Source organism: Lepisosteus platostomus, chromosome 6 (assembly GCF_059453375.1).
Source record: "Lepisosteus platostomus isolate fLepPlt1 chromosome 6, fLepPlt1.hap1, whole genome shotgun sequence".
NCBI classification, from domain to species: Eukaryota; Metazoa; Chordata; class Actinopteri; order Semionotiformes; family Lepisosteidae; genus Lepisosteus; species Lepisosteus platostomus.
Genome location: NC_142616.1, coordinates 25,150,911 through 25,172,205, shown reverse-complemented (window position 1 = coordinate 25,172,205; position 21,295 = coordinate 25,150,911). Strand labels below are relative to the sequence as shown.

Here is a 21,295-nt window from a genome sequence, read left to right as displayed (position 1 = left end):
ATTAAGTACTTTGGACTGGTATCCCATACAGGTTGCAGTCTGAACTTGCACTATATGTCGGAAACAAAAGCAGCACAAATGCTACTTTCAACGGCACAAACGTAACACTAATGAATGAGGTGGGTTTCATCATTTGTGCTGTCTGTATGGGGGCCCACTTCACGGAGCTAGAGATTCCTCTGTTAAAATTAGGAAAGTAGGCATTGTGAAAAGTATGCCAAAATCTCAACATTATTATGGCCTCTGAATCACTAGAAACATATCTGTATATGTTTTGTATCATTATCATCATTCTTAACAACCAAAACCGTGAATGATTTCCAGAGGCTTAAACAAAAAAAGCCTTTGTTGGCACAGTATTTTGTACAAATATGTAAACTAGAACAGTAAAAGTCCTATGTAAAGATAACCATATGGAAATAGATTGAGATATTCTGTTTCCTTTGGTTATGGGTATTCTTCTTCTTCTTCGCATTTTCCCACTTATGTGGGGTCTGCTTGTTTGCACCGATTTTTCCACTTCGTACGGTCTGCGGCATCTCGGCAGGTGACTTTTGCGAGGCGCATGTCGTCTTTCAGCCGATCCAACCAGCGGGTAAAAAGGGTTCATCCACGGGGCCGGCAGCCTTCCACATTCAATTCGAGGGTGGTCTTTGCCATTGATGTGTCATTGCTGAGGAGCACGTGTCCATACGATCGCAGGAGCGATTCCCTCATTTTCTCAGTGATTGGGGCGACTTTGAGTGTTCTTCGCACCTCTTCATTCATGACATGGTCTAGTCTTATCAAGCCGAGGGTCCATCGCAGCATCTTCATTTCCATCTTATGGAGTGCCTGTTCATGTTTCTTTGTCGTTGGCCAGCATTCAGTTCCGTATAGGGCCGCTGTTCTGACCACTGAGCGGTAGACTTTGGATTTTAGGCGTAAAGGGATCTTCTTGTCGCATAGTACTCCAGTGACCTGCCGCCATTTCATCCAAGCAGCGCTGACTCGCGTCTTGGCGTCTTGGAGGGTAGTGCAGTCTGAGTTGACACACGAGCCTAGGTACTTGAACTGTGTCACTTTGTTCAGTTGGACTCCACCAGCTGCGATTATGCCATCGGTTTGACAGTAATTACTGAAAATGGATTAAAGGAACTATGTTGCTTCAATGCTTTTCACCACAAATGATCTGTATCTCTTCCTTTTCTTTCAAAATATTCCTGTAATGAGCATTTTTGGTTATGGGTATTGTGCCACGTAAAATAATTAATGAGCTCTGTGATTACGTGTGTCACCTTGAAGAGATTCCTCCTTAGAGTGTATTTTCCTCATACTGTACCTTTCAAACACAAAAAATGTTCATTACAGGAATATTTTGAAAGAAAATAAGGAGATACAGATCATTTGTGGTGAAAAGCATTGAAGCAACACAGTTCCTTTCATCCATTTTCAGTAATTACTGTATCCTTAGATGTTTGCAACATCACCCATAACCTAACCCAGTAGGCACAGAGCACAAGGACACAGCTACAAAGTATTGTGACGTGCTAGTTAAAGCCTCTTTGTAAGAACATGCAGTTGCTTGCTAATGTTCGCCATTTAAGGCTACATCACCAATATCTAACTGATTCGGGTATGATATTGGTGACAATTTTAATTTTCCTGTTCACACAAACGCACAGTAGTACAGTAGTCAACCGGCACCTGGGAAAACAGAGTACACACCAGTAACAAAGCGCTTGAACTCAGCAGAAGGGGTCACCGTGCATGTTCACGTGATCAGCTGAAAAACAAGGCGCTATATCTCAGGAACGAAAGCAGCACAAACGATACTTTCACTGGCACAAACCAGCACAAATGCAGCAGACCTGTCCGGTTCCCCTACTACATTGTAGGGGGGCCGAGTGACATCACGACCCCGAAAAAACAAGGTGCTATATCTCAGAAACGAGAGCAGCACAAACGTTACTTTCAACGGCACAAACGTAGCGCTAACGAATGAGGTGGGTTTCATCGTTTGTGCTGTCTGTAGGGGGGCCCACTTCACGGACCTGGAATCTCTGTGTCAGCCATCCCTTTATTTAGCTTTGCGTGCAATGTATGTTTTTATTCCTCATATAATTTTCATTAATGTAGTGATTTCTGAATAGCCTCAGACATTTTCAGTGTCCTATTGCTATCTTAAGGGGATGTTTCAGATGAGGCACTATTCCCTGCTTCAGAGTCCTTGGCAAAGCATCAGAGATACAGTATTCTAGCATCTTCTCAGGCTCACAGGTGAGACAACTGTGAAAGTGTGATGCTCCTAGACACACAGTCACATCCTGGAATAGCACTTACTAATTACAAAGCAAAGTTTAACACCTTGTGGGGAGTACAGGCTACAGTTAAAGGCATGTCTGTTACACAGCTTATTAATACTCAGACGAAGAGCTGGTACATTTCAGAAATATTATATGTGCAAGCTATTCATGTTTTTTTCACTCAGGAACCACCTTTGTCTTGCAATAAGTATACAAATGTACACATATTGTGCGAGACAACATATGTAAACAACTCATTACAAAAACTAAATTTAGAAGTGGGTTTGTGTGTGTAAAAGTGATATATGCAGGCATATAACTTTTGGAATTGTGTTTGCTCAGTGCTTTCTTATATTCAATCATTAAATTTTATATCCTATTCTATTCACTAGCATGTGCGATATAAACCTGTGGGATTTATATCCCATAGAAAACACTGCATAATGTAGCACAAGCAGCAATGCAATAGTCCTTGATACACATCATGATGTTTTTTATGGGGAATGAAATTTGCAGGATTGGGTTTTGAGTTAGTTATTTTGAGATATCTTTGTGTAATGCTATAACTTTTGCCATTACGTTTACAATGACCCTTTGAAATGATTGGTTTAATTCAGATCCAATGATACAATTACTGTACACATCTGAAACAGTGCAATGTACATTTCTGCTACTAAATGGAAACATACAGTATCCACTGGAAAATGTAAACTAGAAGTTTGGGCTGTTTCTTCTGAGAGAAACTACTCATGTTTTGGACATTTCTCATTTAAAGGGATTATATTCAGCCTGTCCACCCTGAGAGCAATGATAAAGTATCCTAATCACTTAGGTATTTTTTCTCAGCATTAATCAAACAATCTGCTAAATCAGCCATTTGGCAGCACTCTATGACATAAACCTGACAACTAGATTATGTCAGGAGTATTCCTGCCAAGTGATACTATAATATTACTGTCTAATGTATGCCATATGCTGCTTTCCTAAAAGCTAACTGATACAATTTCTGGGAGGTTAGGCAGAATGCAATCTGATCTACAAACAATAGAAAGAGCTATCTTCTGAAAACATCCTTAAAATGTTGCTATACAGTATCTTACTATACAGTTCCCATAACAGAAAGAAAAATAATTGATTTCATAAATATAAAATAGACATTTAAAAAAATATATATATATTATATATTTTGTAAAAATATTAATATTTGGGCAATTTTCTCTTGCTTCTTATGAAAACATTTAACTAGTTTAACTAGAAATTAAAAAAGTTATAAAAAAATATGTTTTTAAATACTGTATCTGGGTAAGAGCATAAATTTTGTCTCCTAATTTCCACTTAGAACTAAAGTTATAGAATCATTGGTGTGTTTCACAGTAGACGTTCAAGAAGCCTAATTGAAGTAGGGGGGTGTTGAAATCCTCAGAAGTACTATAATACACGCAGTAACTGGTGTTAGTGAAGAGCATGAGAAAAGCAGGGGCACAGTACAGGCTACTACAGTAAGTCCATCAGAGCCTTGTATATTTCATAAAGAAAACATATTTTATCTACAAAGAATAATATTACCACCAGTTCAAATACATAAGAGTTAACACAAAACTTTTTTTAGAGAATGAACTGATATTTTGAAGAGAGATAGCACCCTCCTAGACAATGCAAAACACAGTTTAGCTAAAGTGAGGTTTATGGAAATCGATGCGCTGATTAGCTTAATTACTGGCCTTAAAGAATGCCACATTCAGACAGGTGAAAGTATCTGAATCTCTTGAGTCTTGATAAGAGAAGATTAAGATGGGACTTCATACAACTATTGAAAATTCCTAAAGGTCTTGACAAAAATCCTCTTTTGTCATAGGACCAAAAATGAGACACAATTGAACGAGGATACACACAAGCAGATGCACAGGTGTGAGTCTATGACTACTGAAAGCAAGCAATTCCTTGGATAAAAGGTTGTAGGTTTTTGAAACGTCACCCAACAATACAGTTGTATAATATTTCCAGGGTTCCATTAGCTGTATTAAGTCCTCGGACAACTAATCTACTAGATACCAGCATAAGTAAAATGGTTTGAAACAGCTCCTCTTATTTGCAACATTTCTTTTACTGATATGGTCTTATGTGTACCGTGTATGTTACCAAAGGACACACAGTGATCTAATTCAGTAATGCTGGAGCTGATACGAAATAAGCACGGGGCAAAAGCACTAAACATCTGAGCCAGTTAATTTCTCAAGGGACTGACTAATGTTGTTGGGGAAACAGCTTCATTCTACCTTCCTAGAATTATGGAAAGTCACCAAAGACTGCATATTGTCTTATTTAATATTAATGCATTGCCTTTGAGGTCTCTTGGCAATGGCTATTTTTTTATCTTAGTGGTAAAAACATCATGGAAGAGGCCACTTTGTAAATGAGCAGCGGCTTTAAGTTGTGGTTCACATCATCACATTTTAAACATTCAACCCTACATGTTCAATTTTCATATTTTCATATTTGAAAAATAGGTGTTGGAGAGTGCATTTTTGGTGTTGGAATAATATTAAGGTTGATGAGACTATTTGTTTTTGAGATTTTTTTTTAATCATTTACAGATCACTTGGAAAGATCACAGATTGCCTGGAGCATCTCAACAGTCCATTCGGGGTATTTTCTTTAGACTAATCTTATGAAGGATAGGTTTTACCTTCTGGTCACACACCTTTTATCAGCTTTAACAACAGGAAGCTCAGGGGCACACTTTGGTTAAAAGAAAGCTCCTGCTGTGAGATTATATTTTACCTAACGTTGCTTTCAAGCCGACAGGGAAAATGCTTTTATGTTAGAGCAGATAGAAATGCTCACTATTATTGAAGGGGTGTGGCATGTGAACCAGCCATAAGCAGCTAAGATTCAGTATACAGCATGAAACACTCCATGAAAATATCAGAAGAGCTGCAAATCAGAACCAGTTTGCAGCCAATAAAATAGTATCCCCCACCTATTGAAGAAAATACCTGGCTATGAATACTGAGTACATTACAGAAACTCTCTTGGTGACATATTATATCTCCATCTCATGGTTAATTAAACAACACTATTACATTTGTTGCATGGAATAATTTATACAGTATTTCAACAATGAAAACTGTAAACAGTTCTTTAAATGCTAAAAGCCAGAGGAAAAAATGAATGCCCTAAACCCTATCAAAAAACAATGCAATACACAGATTGTTATATTGTTAAAAACATTTTATACAGTTGTGTAGCCTTTCTGTACAAGTTTCAAAAGCCTGTTAGTCTAACAGTAGTTTTAACATAGCTGTAGCAAGGAGCTGTTACTCAGAGATTTTTTCTCCATCAATATGAACAAAAATGAACAATAACAATCAATAATGAATCGATAATCAATATGAACAATCAAACTACAAGAACATAATTTTAGTGTAAATAACACTATCAATGTTATTATCTAAACCAGTTATACATTTTTAACTGTAAACCATTTTATATTTACAGTTTGATTTCTAAAATATTATTAGCAATACGTACTTAAGGAGATTACTTCTATTATTCATTTTTCTGCAAAGTAAACTACAGCAGGAGGTTAGCCTAAATTAATGTTAGCCTAAATCAAAAATTAATATCACATAACATACTGTTATGTAATTTGGTAAAAACTTCAATGATATAGAAAGCTGCACTGACTTAAAAGGTTCAAATACCAATAGTACCTCTACAAGTTATTTCAAATTTGCTTCAATAAAATATCCACAACTGAAACATTACTTGCAAAGCATAAACAATGAAAGCAGAGTCTAATCTCTGAAAAGCATCCTAAGATACCATGGGAATCCTGGGTTTTCTAATTTTAACAAATTTCATCAATTTTTCCTAGTGTACAGTTCATTAAATATAAACTGGAACACGAAATTCATTATTGTAATCCTGACAAATACAATATTCAGTCAGACAGACATCTGTGAACCCTTCACTACCATTCAACTGACAAGGATGGTGAACCGGTGAACTTCTGTCTGCTTAGCACCTTCCAGACTCTCATTCTGTATCAGTCATTCTGGATCAGGGATGAAAGGCTCAGTGGCACATTGAATAGTTCAATGTTATCACAAGATATGTGACCCTCACCAAGACAAAATGACTCAAAGTAAGTGGATGGGTATAATTTAAAGTTACCCTTCATATTTGTTAAATTCACTGCAGTGTTAAAACAGAGTCTATAATTTACTTCACTTGTTAAATTCAGAACCCAGGAATTCAATGATAGTTCTAAACCATAGACGGTGCTTTGGGCATTCATGCCAACGGAACTGCCAACAAAATTATCAGATGCTCTTTCCTACTGTAAATGTTTCTATCTAATATTTAAGAAATCCACTCCAGTTAAACCTCCCCAAGTAACAACAGACTCATTCCCAAAGATATATTGTGCCATCATCTAGCTGCAGTTACTTTACTTTCCAACTGAGTGTCTAATACAAACTAAAAATGGACAACATCAAATCATGCATATTACTATTGAATGAACCCAGCAAGGAAAATTATTCCATAGTTTGAGGTGAAAACTATTTTGTATCTCTACAAATTTGTCTTAGCAGTTCCTAGAATAATTTGTAATGGTTTATTGATCATTAAGTGAAACAGGTAATTCTATTATTCTGCAAAGGAACCTGAAGAAAGCTCAAGTGTCGAAACATTGTGTCTCTTTTCTTTTAAGCATGCAATAAACCTTTACTTGTTCCTTTACAGCCTACACATGTTGACACAGCTACCTACTTGAAATTCTATTATTCTGAATTATAATATACAAGAACTATGAAGTATGAAGTAAACAAATTTACATTAATCTTATTTTTTTCCTGAGAGTAGCACAGTGGTGGGGGTCCTGGGTTCAGTTCTGGACCTGGGGTGCTATCTGTGTGGAGTTCTATGTGCTCCCCATGACTGCGTGGGATTTTGCCAGATGTTCCAGTTTTCTCTCACAGTCCAAAGAGATAATGGTAGGTTAAGTGACCTCTGGGAAAATTGGCTCTACTGTGCCTGTGTGTATCTGTGTATGCCCTTAGATGACAGGCATCCAGTCCAGGGTGTACACGTCTACCGTAGCATCAGTGGCTTGCCAGGATAGTCTCTGGCTCCCTCGCAACCCCTGTATTGGATCAAATGGATGGATGGATGGATATTTGTCTTATAATACCATCCATGAATGAATTAGATCTATGAAAATCTTTTTTATAGATCCACGTAGTAATCCCTAGCTGGCCTGACCTAGTTTGGAAGGCCTTCAGGTTATATCTCAAATCTATACAAGTCCATATGATATTTTAGAATAACTTACATTGTTTCCATGTACAAGTTAAAGGAGGAACACGCAGAAATGGATAAGACTTGAAAACCTAATTTATTCAAAAATATCTAGTAATAGTTTAACCATGTCCATTTTTCACTGGGCCATTCACAGTTTAACCATGTCCATTTTTCACAGGGCGGAGCAGTGGCTCTGTGGCTCAGGATCTGTGCCTGTGACTGGAAGGTTGCTGGTTCAAATCCCGTGGCTGGCCCTTAACCCTAACTGCTCCAGGGGCACTGTACAATGGGAGACCCTGTGTGCTGACCCCAAGCTTTTCTCCCTGTCTGTGTCTCCATGGGGAAAAGCTGGGGTATGTGAAAAGATGAATTCCTAATGCAAGAAATTGTATAGGACTAATAAAGAAACATTATTATTACATTTTCATAAAGTATACTGCTTGCATAAGTATACTTGTTTGTACACATTCTGAAGTAAAAATTAAATCAGTTTCTCTTCTTAACAGTCAAGAATCAAATCTCATAAAAAAGGAGCCTCACAAAGAACAATATCTGAATTCAGAGAAAGAGCAAGGAAGAAAAATAAAACTGAATTCACTTTGTTTGCACTACCTAGTACTATTGCAGTTTTAATGCCTGTATTGATTTGTGAAGCACAAACGCATAATACCTCCGCAAAAAACATGGTTGAAAATACAGAAACTGACCAATAATATGAAGAGTTACATAAGCCAATGATCTTTTTTGCTCCATAAAGTAACAAGTAGGTGTTAACAACTGCACACTGGCATTCATATTCTAATAGATATACCAGATGATATCAGCACAATGTGTCTGAATGGTTTCTGTACTGCCTTCTGTTCTGTAATGCATTTGTGTCATAACTAAACCATTAACGTGCTTTTTTAAAGCCCCAGATATTATATATTAAAGCTTCATCTTCCATTCCGCTGTATTCTGTTGATATAATATAAACATTTAATCTCTGGTGCCTCCCAAAATGAGCAACATACTATCAATTTTGTTCAATTATTACATTTTGTATCGGTGTACTGATTTTACAGTAAGAGGCAGCACTTCAATGAAATTAGATTTAGGTTCTAAGCTTGTTGGTGACATTGACATTGACAAGTTACTAATTATTTTCACTAATAGACAAATCCATATATTTTTTTTAATGATGCATAGTATTGTTCCCTTAAAATTGATTAAATTAACAATAATAAATCAACGAAACTCAGCTTTTTGACCATTTAACATAAAGTGGATACAATGTTATTTCGTACTTTTTGCCCAGAACAGTACAATTATAGAACGTATTTAGATACTGTATTTATCTAATAAACTAGCTACTTTTGTGTTTTTGTCCTCTGACCAATCATTTCTGTATTCACTGGACAATTGCATACAGTATAAAACAACACTACTGCCGTTCATAAATGGTTTTCAGTGATCGACTGCAGAACTGAACTTTAAACCTTAAAATGAACAGTGTTTATATATAAATCGTCTGGAAACATTTTTGTTTTATCTCCGAGAATTAACACTTTTAAAGACTGAAGTGTTTCATTGTTGCTGTTGTTGAGAAACAAAAAATCCTAGAGCTCCGAAAGAAATCGGAGTTTAAAGTATGATAGACTTTTCTTTCAAACTAGGAAATAGGCATTCAGCTCTCACCAAGTGAAAATCCCACCTTTGCAAACCAGATGAACTTCACGCGCTAATGTGAACGTTTTATATAGACCCAGAATCAACAACTAAATGGTTTCAGACTTCAACGGGTGAACACCAAAACGTGCTATAAAGTAAAATTGTACTTACCATCTTCTTTTTCATCAAAGACTGGCCTTTTGGAAGAACTATTAGCTCCCATTCTTTTTTTCCACTTGCCCCAGTGAAACATTTATGCAGGAGCTCAGAGAGCATTCCTTACTTCGTAAAGAACTAACAGAGCCGTGCAGTACACGTTTAAAAATAACATCTAGCTGCATCCCAGTCACTAAAGTCTCTTCCCCATTTAGGCTACTCTGTTTAGCAGTAGTCAATGAAAACCTTTTGGATGCTTTGCAATAAAAATAAAATGGAATTTCTCTATACAGTATACATTCAAAGGTGATTGTCTGCAGAGACGCCTTTTAAAATTGTTCCTTCTTTCTGCTCACATGTACGGATATTCACAGACTTAAAATCTAATATCAGTTTTTTTTTGTCGCGTGAGGATATCTTAATAAAAAAAAGCCCCACTCATCAGACGCTCGTCGAGTGTGTACACCAGTAGCGTTATACCATCTCTATGCAAGTACTGTATTACCTAACTGAATGGTGTTAATTAGAGATAGGTGGCGCCAGATCTTAGAAAAATCATTTTAACACTTTAAAGACCATTTATATTAAATATCTAATTTTTTTCTACAATTAAAAAAAATATATTTATTGACTAATTTTTGTCGTCCAACAAAATTTTCAACAAAACACAGCTATTAGTTTCACAAAAATATATTATAAAGTATATAAGGTGTTGTGTTAGGTGTTGTTTTTGTGCATGAGATTTTAAACAAAAGATTGGTATTGCAGCACATTTTTTTTATCGACAAAACCCATTTAGTCCTTCCGTTGGTTTACTCTGTGACAAATTTTATAAACGTGAAATTTTACTGATGGTTGTCTTGCATGCTGTTAAAATAACTCATATTAAAAATACATTTTGGAATTCCTTGTGTTCAACATATTTGTACCTTAACAAGTCAGACTTGGCTATTATAAGAATTAATGTCCTGGTATCTACTGTCTGTTGTAATAAACCTTTACATTTCAATTTTATGTGGAATTCGATATTGTCGTCATGTTTTCCATAATTAAGCATGCGTTTAGACAAATTGTCCAAAAGCTAAAGGCTCAACATTTATTTAATTTTGCACACCTTACCTACAGTAAATGTGAACTGTGGAATCTCAAGTCCCTTTGAAAAGCTTTCAAATATTTGAGTACATGGAGATAACTTAAATATTCACAGGTTTTACTGCTGATGTTTAAGATATCGACCAAATGTCACAACAGTGAATTATATTGCTCTCACTATACTACATAACAATTTTACGTGACAAAGCTGTTTTAAGGTAGCGTCCTATTTGACCCAAAAGAGGCACCGTAGTTTTATGTTGCCCTTGCGTGTCTTGTCACCATGGAAATAGGGTACAGCGCGTTGTTGGAAGTGGTTAAGTGTGCGGGTGTTGATAATTTATATTTTATTAAACAAGTCTGTACTTCTGTTTTTCGTTATGTTATTGTGCTGTAGGTGTAAATAAATTATGAAACATCATTTATGGTTTCAAAGCAATACAATATACATTATTTTTCCAGATTGCAAAAACAATAAAATACCGTGAGTAAAAGGTGGGATTGCATTACGATGTAATTTGAATGCTGGCTCTTAGAGAATTGCTATTAACGTTGATATAGTATTTAGTGGTAGCTGTAGTAGTACGGCATTAATAGCAGCATCCCCTGTAACTGTATACTATTTAGTCAATAAGACAAGATTATTTTTAAAGATAAAAAGAACTAAATTGCTTTAGTAAATGCTGTAGTCTGTGACAGGTGTGACAGATGTACAGTACAGTAATTGAACTGAAACGGCGTGTTTTGATCGGGGCCTGCCAGAATACTGCTTCGGCAGTATGACTGTCTGGGATTAGAAAGAACATGACATATTATACAAAAAACGTGGACTATTGTGTATACTGTAACTGATTTCACTTGTCCCTTTCAGCAGTTAAGTGTTTGATTCTATTTACTTGCTGTATCTGTAGGGCTGGTTTTAAACAATCAAAAAGTCTAATGAAGTGACAAAAACGGAATGGGAGACAGTATCTGTGTATACAGTATCTGACAATTTGAACAAGCTGAGACCCATCATGGCGCTATCTGAAGAGGAAACCCAAGATGTACTTTTAAGTCTCCAAAACGGCGACAATGCTACAAAAAATAATGCGTGTCTTCCGCTTGAAGTGAGGACCATCCTGAACACCGAGTATTTGTCTGCGGGAACTTTGGATTTAAGCAGAAAAAATCTTCATTACATTACAGATGACATTTTAAGACTGTCAAAAATACAAGTAAGCTTTCTTAGTAATGCTATGAACAGAAATGTTTAAGCAATATTGATTACACGTTTCAGTAGGCTTTTTTGGTAGAGCTAAGTGAAGACGTTTATTAATTTATTTTGTAACGTAAGAAATCAATGGATATAAGAGAAATCAATGGATATTAGCCAATGCTGATACCCAAAACTTTAAAAAAATCACGTAGATCACATATACCTTGAATTGATCAGAGCTGTCAACATTTACCCAACAAATTTAATAACTAATGCACGGTCATACCATATACACAAGAGAGAATAATGTCTTAACCCCCCCTCCAGAATTTATATCTTGAAGGAAATGAAATCTGCAAGATTCCTGACAACTTTTTTAGCAGTTTATCAAGTCTCATCTGGTTAGATCTGAGGAACAACAAAATTACATGCCTCCCTCCAGAAATTGGGCAACACAGGTAAGTAAACAGTATGCTGTATTCTATATGTATGGAATTATTATACAATTAGTTATTATATAAGAACTATCCAAATCAAATATGCATTATTTTAATGTTTTTAATTTGTTTGCTAGTTTAAATCTTTTCTTTATGTGGTTGTTCATGAAGATTCAGTTCAAATCTGCCAAAACTGGAATTAGTAATACAATATGGACATTCTACAAATTTAATGTAATCCACTGGAAGGTGTTTAAATAAATCTTGCATTACTAGACATATTTTCATTTTGGTCTCCATTTTGTTTTAAATATCAATACAAACAGAGATTCGACAGTTGAAAAAGACTACACAAAATTAGGATTTTGGAGTTTACATTTTCTTTTCTTTATTTCTCTTACTTTTAGATCAGTTCATTTAATATGTCTTGTCATGTTTTCTTTTACCCATAATTTTTAGGGGTCTTAAAACATTATTATTGGAAGGCAACCCAATTAAGGAACTTCCAGTACAGTTGGGTGAGTTCATGAATCTAATCTCATAATCACTTGAATGTTCTGCCGTCTCTAGATTAATTGATAATCTAATTTTCAAACATCCTGCTTTTTGAGTTTATTGTTTACAAAGCAAGCAGTGAACCACTATATACTGTTCTTTTTTGTTGTAGTTAAAAAAAACTGAATAATTCTTTCTTGGTTTCTCAGTTATACATTTACAATGGCATTTATTCTTTTGTTTACTTTAATAATGGGCTGACATAAAATTATTTTTCTGTGAAAGATTTGTTTGTGTATTTTACTCAAAGTTAATTTTTCAGTAACATTTGTTTAATAAGACGAATGCATATCTAAAAAAGTTTGGTTTTACCTGATTAACTTAAGAATTCAAAAGAACTTGCAAAAGATATTCTGTATATATACAGTTAGAAGGATAAACATTAAATCCATATCCAATTTTGTATGGAAATGTACTTGTATTCTTTTAATTAATCTCTAATGTAAAACACGATTCCAGGTAATCTGATAACTCTCAGAGCACTGAGCCTGAGGCACTGTCCAATTGAATTTCCTCCTCAAGAAATTGTTCACCAAGGTCTGCAGTGTATTCTTAAATTCTTAAGGAGTACTGTGTCTGGTAAACCTGTCAATGTAAGAAGCTCTCTCCAAGGTATGATTACGATTTTGTGTGTTGTGCTTTATTTATGTAGTGCACAATTTGTAGATGTTTTTTTACAAAGAAATTTATTTATAACAGGCAAAGTGTTTTGTTCTGGTTTTTCTTCAGTATTGACCTACAGTATGTTGGTATGGAGACTTAAGTACAACCCAGTCTGCTTTCTTATAAACTAAAATATTTGTATATACTTAAAATAGTAATCTCAGTGTTAGAATTTTATTATTAAGTCATACAAATGTAGAAGATTTGAGACACTGCCTTGTCTAAGTCATTCTCTCCTAAGCAGAAAAAATGCCATAAATGCCATAAATGTAGAATTTGTTTAAGGGTGTTTTGGGCATAAGTGTTCCTTCAACTGTTTGGAAAGAGATGTAACTACAGTGCAGTAAAGTAAAATAGAATGTAATTAATATACTTCACTTGCTTATGCACAATACTGTATATATCATTTGGTTTAGTTTAAATTTGTCTCCATTTTTATTTGATCATTAAAGTATTTTGTAATCTGATTATTTCATTATATGAATATTTTGAGTATGTGTAGATACAAATACTTTATTTTAAAGTGCACTATCTAATTAATATTTCTTTTCATGAAAAGCCTAATATTGTTTCTGAATTTGGGGTTACAAAAACTATAGACTTGGGCCAGTGGCATTAATAAAACTTATAAACAAGGAAAAATGATAGGCAAGAATCCCCTTCCTATAAAATCATTCAGCGAGCTCTGGAAAAAAATGGAGAGTTAAATTGATACGTTGTAGTTAAGATTTACATTTATGGTTCAATTACAATAGTCATTTAGATTTGTTTAATTAACATAATAGAATAGTGAATTTTGGTGTTTAGGATGTTTTAGTTTTTTTATGGGGTTTAGGTGTTTTATAATATGAAAAAGATACTGTATATTATAAAGGTAGATTGTAGAATGTGTGTAAACAGTAGTTTGAGAACAGGATGCACATTCCTGAAAAGGTTTCTCCTATGTATTATTGACATTTAAGAACTCTCCAGTAGTCCAAACAGTTATTTAATATTTAAAATATTTGCATATATACAAAATATAAAAAGTAAAATTCATAGTTGAAATGAAAAATTGTAGGTAGATAGGCTTTAAACTACATATTGTGTATTTAAGGTTTTGGGATCAGTTGATTCATATTAATGTTGTTACTCTGTTTCTCATACTTATAAGAAACTGATGATAAGGTATCAAAGTATTTAGGTGGGTAGCTGCGTCAGCATGCGTAGGCTGCAAAGGAACAAGTAATAGGTTTATTCCATGGTGAAAAGAGAAGAAAGAAAACACAACGTTTCGGCCATGGAGCCTTCTTCAGGTGTGAGCTCCAGGTGTGTGCTCACACCTGAAGAAGGCTCCACAGCTGAAACGTTGTGTTTTCTTTCTTCTCTTTTCAGCATGGAATAAACCTATTACATGTCCCATCAAAGTATTTATATAACTAATTAATGTTTATGTACTTATAGAGTTGCCTCCAGTTGAGAAGCTGAAGTTGACTGACTTGGTAAAATCAAGTTCAGATTTTTCTGAAGACTGGCCTAATCAAGAGGAATTCCAAAAGTTTGAAAAGTTAAAACAGGAGATGATCCGTATTGAAAAGGCTGATATTGGGGATGGCTTCTCGCATCAGTTTCCCCATCAGCTGGCAACAGAAGCTGATTTTGATGCCAGAATCCATGTCATTCCATGTATTAAAAGGTAAAAAAAATTCTGGTGCTTAAATATTGTGGACTATATTGTGAATACGCAATAAATTGTTGTTGTTTTTTTATACTATTTTTGGTTATATCTGGTTTATTTTTGAATTACTCTTTTACACTTTTCATATTGCATGGTATTGTTAATTGTTTTGGTGGATCAGTAAGCTTATAAGTTATAATAATTGTGGTAGAACTTCAACATCCTGTATACTGTACTGAGTGTTCTTAATATCCACTCTAAGATGGAAGGGTGTTATTCCATATTTATGTAAGATACTTGTATTTAATGTTATGAGGCAACATATTAATAGCATAGTTTAATGAGATGATAGTAAGCAGGGAAGATGCTATCAATGAGTTGTGAGCTTGACATGCTACATTAACTATATGAGGTAATCAAAACACATTCCTTTAGAATTTATTTTCTAATGATTGATCGGTGGAGCACTGAGCTGATGTTCTTGAAAATTAGAGCTTTCATAGTTTGAATTCTTTTTGTATATTTTTTCATAATAAATTTGAAATATTTCCTTATATAACCTTATTATCTGGTCAGTATTTACAACTACTTTTGTTTATTTTATATATACAGAAATGGACACATCTGTAAATGTTCCTTACTGTACGGAAATACATATTTTTATTGGAAATACACTAAACTCTGACTCAATATTATTTCAGAAGAAACGATGTACTTCAAGGTACATTTCCAGAGCTCCCACCATATGAAATGCACTCTCCAAAGAAACCTGAGGAACGAAAATTAGCTGCTTTAAAGGAATTTAATGAAAGACAAGCCTTACTTGAACAACGTAAGAAGTGAGTTAATTAAAAATATGTATTATTGCATGTATTTACTTGGTCATATATATGTATATTGTCCCATGTACAGTAGGGGTGTATTAAGAGTTGATAATATCAAGTTAAATAGTTAATTCAGACACCACCTTGAGTACAAACAATTTAATAAAAAATAAATTATAAAACCAGCTGTATGTAATTATGACCACAGCAGATTATTAACACTGACAAACACTTTTTTATCAGAAGTTGGGATTCTTCATGAGAGAAACATTGGTCACTATATAATGAGTCATCAAGATAAATAAGAATGACAAATTTAATAGTTCTGCAAATATGAAAAATACAGCCACTTAACCTGAATTTATTGAGTTTTTCAGTGCAACAATTGTTACATGAACTACTAATGATCAATGAATTTATCCCCATAAATTTCTTAAAGTACGTACTTCATTTTGTTCATATCATTGGTTAGGTAGAATTGTTTTAACCTTCTTACAGTTTCAGAAAGCAGGGCTGTATTCTGACAAATAACACAGTGCATTTGCTGGAGTGCCAGAAACGGAGAGATCTGTATGTTGTTTCCACAAACAAAAGCAGTAATCAGGGGTATGTAAAAAATGAAACCCACATGTTACTGTAAAATTAGGTTACTTTGAAAACCAAATGAGAACATCTTTTGTTAAAGATTTTAAATTGTGTGACACTGAAATGTTCAGTGATTGTACATACTCTGTTTGATTCATTAAACCTCAAAATTAGACTGCATGATTTTCAGCTTGGTTCAAAAATAAAATTCTAAAACTCAGAACTTGAAACTCTCCCTTTTAGAGATGCAGAAGTACTGAAAGAGTGGAGAGCAAAAGCAAAGATCATGCAAGAGAAGAAAGCTATGGAGCACAAACAAGAGAGAAAAAAACAGATCAAAAGAGATGAGGTAAATATTTAGGCTGATTTAATTAAATTAAAAATAATGTCCAATTATAAATATGAACAAGTAAAGGTTTATTCCAAGAAGAAAAGAAAACAAAAGAAACACAACGTTTCAGCTGTGGATCCTTCTTCAGGTGTCACCCGCCTACACATGATGACGCAGCTACCTATTTAAATTTATAAATTAATATTTACTTTTGTATCTGTTTGAATCCGCAAAGATAATAACATAACATCACTTTATTTACCCTATACAATTTCTTGCATTAGGAATTTGTCTTTTCACATACCCCAGCTTGCTCTCCATGAGACACATAATATACCATGGGTGGCAAGTGGTATGAAGCGTTCTGCTAGTGTATAGTTCAAGTAAAAAGAAAAGGACAGCTATTATTCTGAAACAGAAGCAAGAAGTTATCAAGCGATTTTAGAGAGATGAAAATGATTATTTCTTAGCGATGTAAGTACTGATGCATATTATGTCTCGTGAATATTAAATCTCTACCCCCTAACGCCTTAATTCGCATTGAACCAGTGGTTTCTACAATACGATTTTCCATGTGTTCTCTGTGTTTTATACCTATCATGTTATAGCAGAACTGTGTTTGAATTGCTGAAACTATACGTTTAGGGTTAGGCCATGATTTATCATGTGATTTCTAAACACCAGAGGGTGCTGTAACCCAGTAGTGTACCACAAAATCCTAGTTTGCAGTCCATATACTCCATTGAGTTATTAGTAATAATAAAAATTATCCATGTTGAATTATTACAATTTGTTTGGAGGGATGGATTATGGATCAAAAAGGAGAATGTTTTGGTAAGCTTTATAAAGGGCAGACCAAATCATTTTAATCATTCATTGGACACCACACACAAAATTTTGTGTTAAAATTTAAAGTGTTAACACTATAATATAAAGTGCTATAAGTGTAAGATAGATAATGCTGTATATTTGTTATATCTAGTTTGTATTCTTACTGTAATTTTTATTAAACTGTTTATTGATTTTTGTGACACTGAATAGAGGTATGTTGTTGTCCCCACAATTATCTAAATTTGAAAATTGAATGAAAGTGTAATTTATTTAGATTCACACTAACTATGTGCCCTCCTCATAATACTCCATCTTCACTCTAAGATTTCGTTTAGAATTTCAGTATAATACATGTTGGTACATCCTACTGGAAACTAAATAGTTGCATTCTTGTAGTAATCACAAAATAATATATTTAACTAAACAGAATATCTTTTGCCCTTTTACTCTTAAAAATAATTTTAAAAAGATAGCTTCCAGCTGTGTTGAGGTTGAGCCGAGGTTCAGACAGTCTTTATCGACAGTGCCCTTTACTAGTGTTTCTGAAAGGCCCCAGTGCAGTCAGTGTGTGGAATCTGTGAAGCAGCAGCCAAAAATCATCAGTGAGCCACTTCCAGAGGTAGTAATTCATTTTACATAAACATTTTTTTGGTTATAATTACAGGCTTGGATTTAAACCATTTTAATCTTTCCTTTCTAGTATACTAAAACTGCTAAAGCCTTTCTATACTTAATGAAAAATGTGTAGAACAAACATTTGTATATATGTTTGTGATTAACTTTTAATTTTGGGCTGTCTTGAACTTTGTGTAATGGTACATACTGTAGATTAGTGATGTATTTATTTGACTGGGTATTGAGATTTCAAAATGAAAATCCAAAAAAAGATCAATATTTAGTACTCCCTATTTACAGGTTGTGAAAAGTGCACCATATGCAACGGATTCAGATGTCTGTCAAGTAGCTGACAACCTTGAATCAGTAAATAAAAATATACACAGGCTGCAGAACTTAGAGAAATACAGGACTGGGAAATCTTTAAAGGAACTTGATGAGGAAAGGTAAGTTATTTGTGTTAATCCTTAAAATAGAGAATAGGACTAAACGTATGCAAAAGCTGGAAAGAAATTCTGTCTCTTTTCTGATTAACATGAATGGTCAAGTGTAATTGAATGTCAGGAAAGTAAAAATCTGTTATATGAATCCGTTATTCTTATTTTCTTATTAATTTTTAAAATGTCTTTTAGAACCCACTGCATATATGGTGTTCATATTTTAGTGATCCCTGGTGAATTCCTGTAGTTTTTAATAGATTCTTAATCTATTTATGGTGGATCACTACTCAGAACCTTTTCAGACCCTGTCTACGTTGTGTGACCTGTGCTTTTTCTTGCTTACTTCAGTTTATATAATTAACATTCTACTACAGATCATGAAAACCAATCAAGAACACAGATTTTAAGCTCTTAACCTTTTGGTCATTGAGTTTGATGCAGTTTTTGTGGTGTTATCATATTGTACATTTTTTGCAACCACATTTGAAACTTGTTGAAAGAAGGCACCAGACGTTTGGCTAAAGTATCATGGTAAATTTTCTAATCACTATGTTCCTCATTATATTTTTTTACTCCAGGACTAGAAGATGCAAATAAACTATAAAGCAGATAGTTTAATTAATCACAGGATGACATTCTTTTTCAACATGAGCTTCATCTGTACTAATAATACTCCTAGTGAGATTTTCCAAAAACCTTTTATTTTATGTTGCCATGGAACAAAGTTATCAAAGTCATTATATTATCAGAGACATTATATTCTGATGCTACTAAAGGTTTTTGAAGATTCACAATTGTTACCATTGAGGTATTTTCCTAAACCCCTTTCCCAGAACTACTGTATCTTACTGTAGGTCCTCTTTATGGTAGGATAACAACTACTGTATGTTGATAATGTTTTAGATCTTCATACAGTTCTGAGTGTTTTTCTTTTGTGTTCAGTGACCTTTAACAACGGTTGGCAATTACTTTAACTTTCCAACACTTCTATACAATTTCTGATGCTTTTGAAACTATTAGATGACTAAACATCAGAGGATTACATTTATTTTTAATGTATTTTTAACAGGGTATGAATAAATATGATCATCATGTATTTAGAAAAATATTTATTTTCTAAATAAAATAACAGTTCGGGTGGGTAGCTGCGTCAGCATGCATAGGCTGCAAAGGTGAAAAGAGCAGAAAATTCCATGGTGAAAAGAGCAGAAAGGAAATACAATGTTTTGGCTGTTGTTTCCTTTCTTCTCTTTTCAGCATGGAATAAACCTGTTAAGATAAGATTGCTTCATTGGCCATACAATTTCTTGCATTAGGAATTTGTCTTTTTGCATACCCCAGCTTGCTCTCCATGAGACACACAGGGAGAGAAATACTTGGGGTCAGAGCACAGGGTCAGCCATTTATACGGCAGCCCTGGAGCAGTTGGTGTTAAGGGCCTTGCTCAGGGGCCCAACAGAGTAGGATTCCCCTGCCAGCTGTGGGATTTGAACCAGCAACCTTCCAGCCACAGGTGCAGATCCTTAGCCACAGTGCCACCGCTCCACCCATTCTTATGTATTTGTTATTGATATACAGTAATAACTATTCTTTTTCATGCATTTATGTATTATTTTAGAAATGGTAAAAAAGCTTGATGTGCACCTGTATTTTCTTTGCTAGGTCAACTTTTCTTTATTGTTAAAAGTTCTCACAAAGTCTTATGGAAGTATCTGGTATAAGCTACCCAACCATGTTGTCTAAGTAGATACTCTGGGATCATCTAATCAATTAGATACTAGCAACTGAACAAGCTTCTCTCGTTTCTAACCTTTCTTACTGTATGTTCTTGTGTCTCCTAATGAGACTTTAAATCATAGAGTATGCTTTATGAAAGAAAATCTATTATAAAAATTCTTGTTTTTTCTTTAACTGATATATTCAGAGCTGCTCGAGATAGAGAGTTAGAGTATCGAATTAGAGCACATATACAAATGATGCAGGAAAGAAGAAGGAAACCAAAAGGCACAACCCAAGAGGAATTAAATGTAACAAGAAAAGAGATGGAGGCTGTAAGTATAATTTAAAACAAAACCATTTTCATATTTTGTATTTAATTAGTAGATGGGTATATGCAGTGAAAATCTTTAAATTGTCAGAACCATGTATTTTATCAGAACAAACTTAAAAAACATAATTTCAAGAAATGTGATAATAATACAAAATATTTGTCAATTATTATATTTATCTGTAAATAATGTACTTGTTCTAAACATTTCACCAGTAAATCGAGATGCTGTATGTGTCAGTATTTTTTTTTCTTCCAATAGACCAAACAGCTACAGTCTGAACTTGTTCAAAGAAAATTAGAAAGAGATGTTCCACTGGAATACAGGTTTACAGCCTTTACTGGAGAGCAGTCACCAAGAAGTTTAGACAATGGATTTCCACAGAATGTCTTTTCTAATGTAAAATTCTGAAGTACCACAGATTCTGAAGTCCTATGTTATATGAAAGAAACATGTACTGCACCTTGTGGCAACAAACAAATGCTATGATGATCATCTTTCCAGTGTGAAATACAAGTTTTCACAAATAAAACATTAATAAAATGTTTCCTGCAAACTACATGTCTTTGTGTTGTACAAACTGAAAGGAACAATATCTTGAAGTTAACTTTGAATTCCAGT

At 34.2% G+C, this 21,295-nt stretch overlaps 2 protein-coding genes across 7 annotated transcripts in view; one reads left to right on the top strand and one right to left on the bottom strand.

Moving 5' to 3' along the window:
* Positions 1-10,659, bottom strand: part of stk32c (serine/threonine kinase 32C) — an 83,925-nt gene extending 73,266 nt beyond the window's left edge. The window contains exon 1 of one of the 2 annotated variants that reach the window (XM_088635033.1): positions 10,518-10,659. Coding sequence is in view for 1 of the 2 variants with exons in the window: in XM_088635032.1 (XP_088491158.1) it covers positions 9,414-9,495 (82 nt within the window). In the remaining variant the exon portion in view is untranslated. Of the gene's footprint in view, positions 1-9,413; positions 10,100-10,517 lie in introns of those variants that run through there. The other variant, XM_088635032.1, reaches the window with a different exon arrangement.
* Positions 10,660-10,773: 114 nt separating this feature from the next.
* Positions 10,774-21,230, top strand: LOC148661379 (leucine-rich repeat-containing protein 27-like). Of its 5 annotated transcripts, XM_088635031.1 has the most exons (13): positions 10,774-10,985; positions 11,402-11,707; positions 12,016-12,146; positions 12,585-12,643; positions 13,140-13,292; positions 14,787-15,018; positions 15,702-15,839; positions 16,323-16,430; positions 16,653-16,758; positions 18,029-18,190; positions 18,487-18,632; positions 20,551-20,677; positions 20,936-21,230. In XM_088635031.1, exons 2-13 carry the CDS (start codon positions 11,507-11,509, stop codon positions 21,083-21,085), a joined length of 1,713 nt encoding a protein of 570 aa, XP_088491157.1. In that variant the 5' UTR covers positions 10,774-10,985; positions 11,402-11,506; the 3' UTR covers positions 21,086-21,230. The 5 variants fall into 5 exon arrangements, with proteins under 5 accessions (XP_088491157.1, XP_088491154.1, XP_088491153.1 ...); XM_088635028.1 differs by lacking the exon at positions 18,029-18,190 and having other exon boundaries at positions 10,774-10,974; XM_088635027.1 differs by lacking the exon at positions 18,029-18,190.
* The last annotated feature ends 65 nt before the right edge of the window (positions 21,231-21,295 follow it).